The 10,000-nt window shown below is 36.7% G+C and overlaps 1 protein-coding gene across 2 annotated transcripts in view; it reads right to left on the reverse strand.

Annotated features, from left to right (window-relative positions):
- Nucleotides 1-10,000, reverse strand: part of LOC125649988 (rRNA methyltransferase 3, mitochondrial-like) — a 16,429-nt gene that overhangs the window by 240 nt on the left and 6,189 nt on the right. For both annotated transcript variants that reach the window (XM_048877907.2, XM_056154211.1), the window contains exons 3-4: nucleotides 9,588-9,740; nucleotides 1-905 (exon numbers count right to left, since the gene is read on the reverse strand). The exon at nucleotides 1-905 is cut by the window's left edge and continues 240 nt beyond it. In XM_048877907.2, the coding sequence (XP_048733864.2) occupies nucleotides 391-905; nucleotides 9,588-9,740 (668 nt within the window). In that variant the 3' untranslated portion in view covers nucleotides 1-390. The remainder of the gene's footprint in view (nucleotides 906-9,587; nucleotides 9,741-10,000) is intronic.

Below are 10,000 nucleotides of genomic sequence, written 5' to 3' on the forward strand. Positions count from 1 at the left end.
AAAATGGAAGATATAGTCCGAACACAATTCCATGGCATAAACCTATAATTTTGACCTTGAGATCAAAGGTCAAGGTCATAAAGAGGTCATGAATGTTCATGACACATAGTCTCATGGTGATACACCCATGTCTTATGGTATGACTATGTCAAAACCCTATAATCAATTTTGACCTTGAGGTCAAAGTTCAAGGTCATATGGAGGTCATGAAGGTACCCGACACATCGTCTTATGGTGATACACTCATGTGTCAAATATGGTATGCCTATGTCAAAGAACAAAGAAGTTATGGCCCGGACACGAATCAGCACAGACAGACAGACGGACAGAGTGATTCCTATATACCCCCCTGAACTTCGTTCGGGGGGTATAAAAACTACATGTATGGCTTTAAGGTTTAATGCTAACTAATTGGTTTTGTATTTTGTACATAAGAACAACACCAGCTACAACTGGATTTAACTTGCTTATACCAGTCACCATGGGAATGGATACTAGAACGGCATTGTTCTCTTGAAGAAATTTCAACTTCTGTTTTGACACTTTCAATGTGTCGTCACTAACAATTAAAATGATGTGATTTTTATCACTAAAATCCACCTCGGTGAAATTTGTCACTGGAAAGATACTCCCTCGTGTGTATCCTGGAGAGCATTCTTGTAAGAGATTTTCTTCAAGACATTCATCACCTTTTTTAATGTTTTCTTCAAGGTCTTCAAGGAAATTTTTCTCTGCTTTCTGAAGGCCTTTCCACACTATTTGCCTGGCAGATGCTAGAACAACCATACAATTGTCATCAATGCATTCACTAAGCTTATTCCATGATAGATTGGTTTCAATTGCCATATGGAAATGGCTTCCTTCACTGGCAGTCAGAACAACAGGGTCCCATAGATTGCAACATCCTAAACAAAGAGAATGACTGTATATAATGTTCACAATTACATGTCATCAACTCTATATAAACCAACACTGTCAATCATTAATGATGTTTAAAATTGATGTCTTGCTGCCTTTTTCAATTTAAATTCTTGCAAGTTGCTCAAAATATCGAAACCATTATTTCGTCTCTGATTCCGTCGTGGTTTTAATATCTAGTATATCCGACATGATCTCGTTTTCTGCATTAATATGGGCAACTTTTCATTAAACAAGATATGATTATAATCTGTCGATCATAAAGTCTCCCAAACGAAGTACTGTCTGTATAAAAGTGGGCTTTTTCTTAGTACTATTTCCCACCACATTAACTAACTCCCTTGCATAAAATCCAAACCAATTTTAATTTTATTTGACACAATGTAGATCACAAAGACCTTGATTTTGAAAATTTTCAAAAATCCCCGATTCCTTTAGTAAAACTGGTGTCGCTTGACCTTGATCCTAGTTTGTAGGTCCCAACATCCTCTCCTCATTTCTGAAGATCCCTTTAAAGTAATACAAGATTTTTATGATCAAGATCAACAGTCAAGGTCACTGGAGATACTAGTTTGTAGGCCACAATATCCTTTTATCATTTCTGAGGATTTCAAGTCTCTATTGGTCTTGATTCTAAAGTTATACAAGTTTCTATGATGAAAGTCAAAGGTCAATGTCACAGGAGTCATTTGACATTGATACTAGTTTGTATCCTCTTATCATTTCGTTCCCATGGGGATCCGGGTTAGAATAGGACCTCGGTACTCCTTGCTTGTCATAAGAGGCAACTAAATGGGGCAGTCCTTCAGATGAGACCGCAAAAACCGAGGCCCCGTGTCACAGCAGGTGTGGCACGATAAAGATCCCTCCCTCCCTGCTCAAGTGCCGAGCATAGGCTTAAATTTTGCAGTCCTTCACTGGCAATGGTGACATCTCCATATGAATTAAAAATTCTCGAGAGGGACATTAAACAATATACAATCAATCTTATCATTAGATCCTATGTCTAAATCAATTCCAATTCTAAAGTTATAACAGTTTTTATGTTCAAGGTCATGGTCACTGGAGTCACTTGACCTTGATACTACTTTGTAGATCCCATCATCCTTTCTAAAGATCCTGGTTCTGAAGTAATACCAGTTTTATGTTCCAAGGTCTGAGGTCAAAGTTACTAAAGTCACTTGACCTTGATACTAGTTTGTAGGTCCTATCATCCCATGTCACTATTGGAGTTTTACGAAGAGGTTTACTTTTACAAATGACGACTGACTTTTACAATTTAAAGGGACGAACTCCAAATATGAAATATTTGGGAGTGGTATTTGCAAAATTCAAAGACTTTACCGCATTAATTTGTTTTATATATTGTTTAACGTCCCACTCAATAATTTTTCACTTGACATGGGATCGTGGTAGCTCAGTAGTAGAGTGTTCCCTTCGTAACCGGGGGGGGAGGGTGTGTGTGTGTGTGTGTGTGTGAATTCAAACCCCGCTCATGCTAAAACATCAAAATAGGTATAGTAGTGATTGCTCCTTCGCCAAACGCTCGGCATTTAGAAGTGAGAATCACGGATCGTTCAAGTATGACCTTAAAAACGGAGATCCTGTGCCGAGGCATGCGTTGGCACGATTAAGAACCCACACTACTACGGCGCTAAGCAGAGGCCGGGTCTACATTTGTGTTACTTCACCTACAAATGGTGACCTCTCAATTTGAATGATAAATCAAGGAAGGGACGTAAAGGACAATCAACCAATCAATCATACGGAGACGTCAATATTGCTGGTGAAGAGCTGCAAAATGTAAGACCATGCTCAGCACTTTATGCAGGGATGGATCTGTATCGTGCCACATTTGTTGTGACAAGGGGACCTCGGTTTTTCCAGTCTTATCCGAAGGACCGCCCCATTTAGTCGCCTCTTACGACAAGCAAGGGGCAGTGATTGGGATAAGCACGCGCCCTGCGCCATAGTCGCATTAAATAAAAAAATGGCGCATAGAATATCGAAACACTGCGCCGTTGTGGCATCGTCGATATACCTAATTTGAGCTTTTCCCCACTGACTTCGTAGATATACGAACTTTTCAACTTTTGAGCTGATCCCCCAATTAATCTATATCGATTAAGTTCTTGAAAAATCTTTATCGCTGTTAATGCTTTAGTAATAGTACAACATTATGTTCTTTTAAGCGCAAGTATGACTCAGATTTCCTCAGTGTCTAATCAAACAGTAAAAGGTTATCTGATTGGTTAATACTGTTAAATTGCAATTTTAATGCGCACGGACTGTAGATGCCACGGAAAAAATTTCTTAAGCCTGACAAAGGCAAACTGACTTTAATTTTCGCCTTAATGATCAGCCAGTACTGGCAGTAGACACTGTAGGAGCAGAAGGAGACGATGACGCGGACAATCACGATGAGAATCCTTACTTTAACAAAACGTAAATTTAACACAAATAATAAAAGTAAAGTTATCTATGGCATTGCAATCTGTCAGTAGTGTTTAGATTATAATTTACAGGTCTCTAGGACTTTGTCCTTTTAAAATGTCTCATAAAAATTTCAATATGGCGCATTCATTTTAGAAATGTCACATTGACACTAGCTGGTAACGCGCCATTGTCACATTAAGCAGTTTGCTTATCCCAATCACTGAAGGGGTATTGAGGACCTATTCTAATCCGGTTATCCACGGAGTACAGCATTTCTAAAGGACAAGCACATGTCAAATGATAATGTATAGAATACGTAAGTATCGATTTTCATGGGGGCCAATTTTCATGAGTCTTTGAGTTATAACAAACATTGTTGATTCTACTGTGTATACTAATTGATATGCATGTATACAATTACACATAGCGTATTGGTGATTGGTTGTCTTCACATTTAAACGGGGCCTCCGTGGCTGAGTGGTTAAGAGTATCGCGCTCGAAATCACACGGCCTCTCACCTCTGTCGGCGCGGGTTCAAATCCCACTCGCGCCGGTAAGTGAGAAAGTTTCCCAGTTTACTTTCAGAAGGTCGGTGGTCTCTTCCCAAGTACATTGTATCTGGGTTCTCTCTTCCACCAATTAAAACTGGGCGCCACCAGATAACTGAAAAATTGTTGAGTGTGGCGGAAAACATCAATCAATTAATCAAAGACATTTACACCTCGAGATTCAACACGAAAGAGAGGGAAACAAGGACGTAATATTTTTTTTTAATGAGAGGGAGGGACTATGAAAAAATATATCGGGACAAGACTACCCCCTCGACTTTTTGGTCTATATAAAACTGCCATCCAAAGGTATGTGTGGGTGGGTGGGGTGACTTTGTTCCTGGGGGAGCCAGAATCCTAAGATGTGATATATAGAGAACTTTTGAGCTTTCAGGGCTGATGACACATTATTTAAAAATGTCAGGATAACTTGAGTTCGCCTGCTTACATTGAGCGCTCTGTGATACACTTATGATATACAGTAAAACTTAAAACCACTCTTTCTTTTGATGGCAATTTTATGGGTCCCCTTTATGCATTTCTCAGTTAATGAATTACATTTGAATATCGATATATTTAACTGAATAAAAAATTAAATCGAGTAGTGCATTGCGAAAGTGTCAAACAAATGTAGAAAGAGTAAGAGTTACTAAAGAGTTTACAATACTCTGTTAATAAACATAATAATCGGTTTGGTGTTTTTACTGAAGCAGTCTGTATATTTATTTTTCGGTCCAATTTCTGTAGTTGGAGTTGATCCCTTTAAATTGTAAAAGTCAGCAGGCGATTGTAAAAGTAAGCCTCTTCGTAAAACTCCATTAGTCCCAGTTCTAAAGTTATACCAGTTCTTATGTTCATGGTCATAGGTCAAGGTCACTGTAGCCCCTTGACCTTGATACTAATTCGTAGGTCCTGTCATTCTCTTCTCATTTCAAACAACCCCCCCAGGACTCCATCATTTTTGTGAAGTTATATACATGTATGTTGAATTTTGGAATTAATCCCCCCCCGAGTTCTATGTTAGACCCACCCACATTTAATCCCCCTAAAAGGTACTCTAACCTCCTTCAATCTGAAAACAACAAGCATTCTGAGAGTATTGCATGGCAATACATAGTCCCCTACCGGTCGAAAAAATTACTGGACCACAACAATATTCGAATTTCATTATGTAGGTTATGGTAAAGGGGGAATTGGGGAACCAGGATAAGAATGGTTGGAAATCAACTACTTTTTAGGTACAAAGACTAGACCAGAAAAAAGACAAATTTATAATTAGGTTTATTAACCAAGTCAATGAACTGTGAAATGTAGGTGATCATGAATGATTTAGCTAAATTGTTGTACTACTATGCTAGAAGTTTTAATGAGTGTAGTACTCTTAACTATATAAATAAGTAATGTAAACTTAAAGCTAACTCGTTCTTATCAACTTTTTAGAAACAAACTAAAAATGTACCAATCTGCAAGCACAACAAAACAAGAGGCCCATGGGCCATATCGCTCACCTGAGTCATCTTGGCCCATATCTAAAGATTTTCCCTATATATATTTGCATATAAAACTTTGTTCCCTATTGTAGCCCCCATCCTACCTCCAGGGGCCATGATTTTTAAGAACTTGAATCTGCACTATGTCAGGAAACATTCATATGAATGCAAACTATTCTTCAGAAGATTTTCCCTATATATTTGTAAGTAAAACTTTGATCCCCTATTGTGGCCCATCCTACCCTCAGGGGTCATGATTTTAACAAACCAGTGTTCTTGAGGAGAAGATCTTTAAATGACCCCACCCTATTATTGCGATTATCTCCCATTTGAAGGGGCATGGCCCTTCATTTGAACAAAATTGAAAGCCCTTAACCCAAGGATGCTTTGTGCCAAGTTTGGTTGAAATTGACCCAGTGGTTCTGGAGAAGAAGATGAAAAAGTGAAAAGTTTACACTGACAACAGACAACGGACCAATTTTGATCAGAAAAACTCACTTGAGCCTTCCACTCATGAGCTAAAAAAGTCCAAATAACTGATAAATTCACACTATTTTTCAAAGTCCAAGGGTCGTAACTCAGCAAAAAATCACAAAATTCAAAGCTGATTTGTAACTTGTTATGGAAAAGCAATGTACCAAATATCAAATGAATATCTGCAAGCACAACAAAAAAAAGTCTGCAAAACTGATAATTCATGCAATTTTTCTAAGTCCAAGGACCATAACTTAGTGAAAAATCAACGAACCGAGACAAAATTTGAACTTGATCCCTTACTTATTAAGGCAAAGCAATGTACAAAATCAGACAGACGGACGGACGGAACAAAAACTTAAAGTTCCCTTCAACTTCGTCGGTATGGGACTAAATACAAGTACATGTATAGGGGTATAAATATTGACGATATCTTGGATAAAACAGAAAATGTAAAATCATACAGATTTAGAACTTTTTGAGTAAACAATCCTTCCGCCACAAAATGTAGTCCCTTGAAAACCATATCAAAAATTAAATTGAAACAAAAACTTTCAACTGAATAGCAATACATGTACATTTGTATAATATGTTTGGACCAATGGAATCAGTATTGAACCAATACATACAAATTACAGCATCTTGCACAGGTGTGTTCAAAAGCTCAGGAGCTAACTTCCTTAAATTACATTATTATAAAAATGTCAACATATGGTATGTCTTCAAAACTTAATGAAGCTGTTCAAAAAAGCAAATCAAATTTTGAAGATCTTTATGCACAGGATTTACCAAATATCAAATGAATATCTGCAAGCACATAAAAAAGGTGCAGAAAACTGATAATTCATGTTATTTTTCTAAGTCCAAGGACCATAACTTAGTGAAAAATCAACGAACCGAGACAAAATTTGAACTTGATCCCTTACTTATTAAGGCAAAGCAATGTACAAAATCAGACAGACGGACGGACGGAACAAAAACTTAAAGTTCCCTTCAACTTCGTCGGTATGGGACTAAATACAAGTACATGTATAGGGGTATAAATATTGACGATATCTTGGATAAAACAGAAAATGTAAAATCATACAGATTTAGAACTTTTGAGTAAACAATCCTTCCGCCACAAAATGTAGTCCCTTGAAAACCATATCAAAAATTAAATTGAAACAAAAACTTTCAACTGAATAGCAATACATGTACATTTGTATAATATGTTTGGACCAATGGAATCAGTATTGAACCAATACATACAAATTACAGCATCTTGCACAGGTGTGTTCAAAAGCTCAGGAGCTAACTTCCTTAAATTACATTATTATAAAAATGTCAACATATGGTATGTCTTCAAAACTTAATGAAGCTGTTCAAAAAAGCAAATCAAATTTTGAAGATCTTTATGCACAGGATTTACCAAATATCAAATGAATATCTGCAAGCACATAAAAAAGGTGCAGAAAACTGATAATTCATGTTATTTTTCTAAGTCCAAGGGCCATAACTTAGTGAAAAATCAACAAACCAAAACCAAATTCAAACTTGATCCTTAACTTGTTATGGCAAAGCAATGTACCAAATATCAAATGAATATCTGCAAAAACAGAAAAACAAGCATTCTGAGAGTAATTCATAGCAATACATAGTCCCATACCGGAGACAAAAATTATTTGACCGCAACAATATTCGAAGTTCATTATAAGACTAAAGTTAGGCCAATTCAACTTAATTGATAGATTATCATCCCCACCCGCCCCTCAAAAAATGACTCACCCCGAATTTTTTTATTTTGCGAAACTTGTGACTTCCGGAAAATTTTCATGTCCAACTCCGGTCTTTACACTTCTTGTTTACATTTCCGGTATAGCAACATGAAAAGCTACGTGAAGAAAATATATATGGTTTTCTTAATTTCTCGCATTCTTACGGGCGTAAATCTTGAAGAAGTTTGGTATCTTTCTGTGTTTGAAATTAAAGCTTAACCTGGAATTCGTCTGTGAAATAAACATAGATTGATATCCATCTGGCATTAAATGATGCACTACTTTTGACAAAAACTTGTTTGTCATAAATATTTTTCTCAGAAAATAAAAATCAAAAAATAAAATCCTCCCACCCACCCCATACTTTTTGGTGACTCTGGATGATAATCTACTAATTGAGTTGAATTGGCCTTATGGTAAAAGGGAAGATTGGGAAACCAGGATAGGAATGGTTGGAAATCAACTACTACTTGGGTACAAAGACTAGACCAGGAAAACTTCAAAATCGATCTGTAACTTGTTAAGGCAAAGCAATCATCATGATGTACTGAATATCAAATGGATATCTGTAAGCAAAACAACAAAAAAAGTTAGGAAAACTGACAATTCATGCTATTTTTCTAAGTCCAAGGGCCACAACAGGGCTCAACATTAACTTTTTTTCCTACTTGTCCATTCGGACAAGGGACAAAGATATTTACTTGTCCGAACTTCAACTTCACTTGTCCGAAAATTTTTCAAACAAGATCTAATATTGTCAACTTGAAAACTGTATTTAATTTACTTAAGATAGAGTCCATTTTTATACCTGTTTGATTGATTTTTGATCTTATTCTCTTGATAAAAACAACAAACACATAAAACAAAATTTTATCTAGACTTCCTGTCTTGAACCAATGACTTCGTAAGATCCATGGATGATTGAAAGTAGTGCGCAATAAGTGAACACTGATCCCCATCGAGTGTGACTCAGTTAGTTTACATAGCGATTGATATCGGGATCGAAGTTCATTTTTCATGCATTACTTCGGACTCTGAACTACCAATAAACTTTTCACCAAATTGCTTGGAGACTTCTGTACATAAAAAAAGCACTTGTCCAATCGGACAAGTGCCCATCAATATTCACTTGTCCGAAATGTTTTCCACTGGTACCGGACAAGCGGACAAACATTAATGTTGACTCCTGCACAACTTAGTCAAAAATCAATGGACCATGACGAAATTCGAACTTGATCTGTAACTTGTTATGGCAAAGCAATGCACCAAATATCAAATGAATATCTGCAAGCACATAGAAAAAAAGTCTGGAAAACTGATAATTCATGCTATTTTTCTAAGTCCAAGGGTCATGACTTAGTGAAAAATCAACGAACCAAAACCAAATTCGAACTTTATCTGTAACTTGTTATGGCAAAGCAATGTACCAAATATCAAATGAATATCTGGAAATACAGAAAGAAGGTGCAGAAAACTGATTTGCAGGACTGGCCCCATCCTATCCCCCCCCCCCCTCCCCCATGGGCATGATTTTAACAAATGTGAATCTGCACTATGTCAGAAAGCTTTCATGTAAATGTCAGCTCTTATGGCCCAGCGGTTCTTGAGAAGATTTTTAAATGGCCCCACCCTATTTTTGCATTTTTGTGATTATCTTCAAAGGGGACATGGCCCTTTATTAGGACAAACTTGAAAGCCTTTCACCAAAGGATGCTTTTTTCCAAGTTTGGTTGAAATTGGGCCAGTGGTTCTGGAGAAGGTAAAAAATTTGAAAAGTTTACAGACAGACAAGACGGACAGACAACGGACCATCAGAAAAGTTCACTTGAGCTTTCAGCCCAGGTGAGCTAAAAAGTATATGTATATGAAACTGTGAACACATTACGAAATAGGTTGATTAATGCCAACAAATTGAATTTTATGGCAACTAAAAATAATGGATAGTGTCAATTTGATAAATGAACCTTTTGTTGTGGCAAATCTTGCACACCCTATGCCACGTGCAGTTTTCAGAAGGACACCCGCAGTCCATGGTTCCATAATTCTATCCAACACCACTGTGACAGGAAGCTTGTCTGCTGATTCTGTTTCACAGATGATTGGTTTCTTAGCTACAGCTACAAGTGCAAGAAAATCAAATGTACTATACATTTTCAAATTTGGTCTATAATACATATCACATATATTGATGTTCTGTAGGTACTACTATATGGTAGTATTGTATATAAAGTATCTCCAACCAGTTATTTCCAACATGGAATTCTTAAGAGTGAAATTTATGGGTTTTATATTAAAATAGTTATTTTGTTTTATATTTAAGATATGAGCTGATTTATATGTATTGAATATCAAAACAATAGGTATATATCTGAATTCA

The sequence above is a fragment of the Ostrea edulis genome, chromosome 1, assembly GCF_947568905.1.
Source record: "Ostrea edulis chromosome 1, xbOstEdul1.1, whole genome shotgun sequence".
NCBI classification, from domain to species: Eukaryota; Metazoa; Mollusca; class Bivalvia; order Ostreida; family Ostreidae; genus Ostrea; species Ostrea edulis.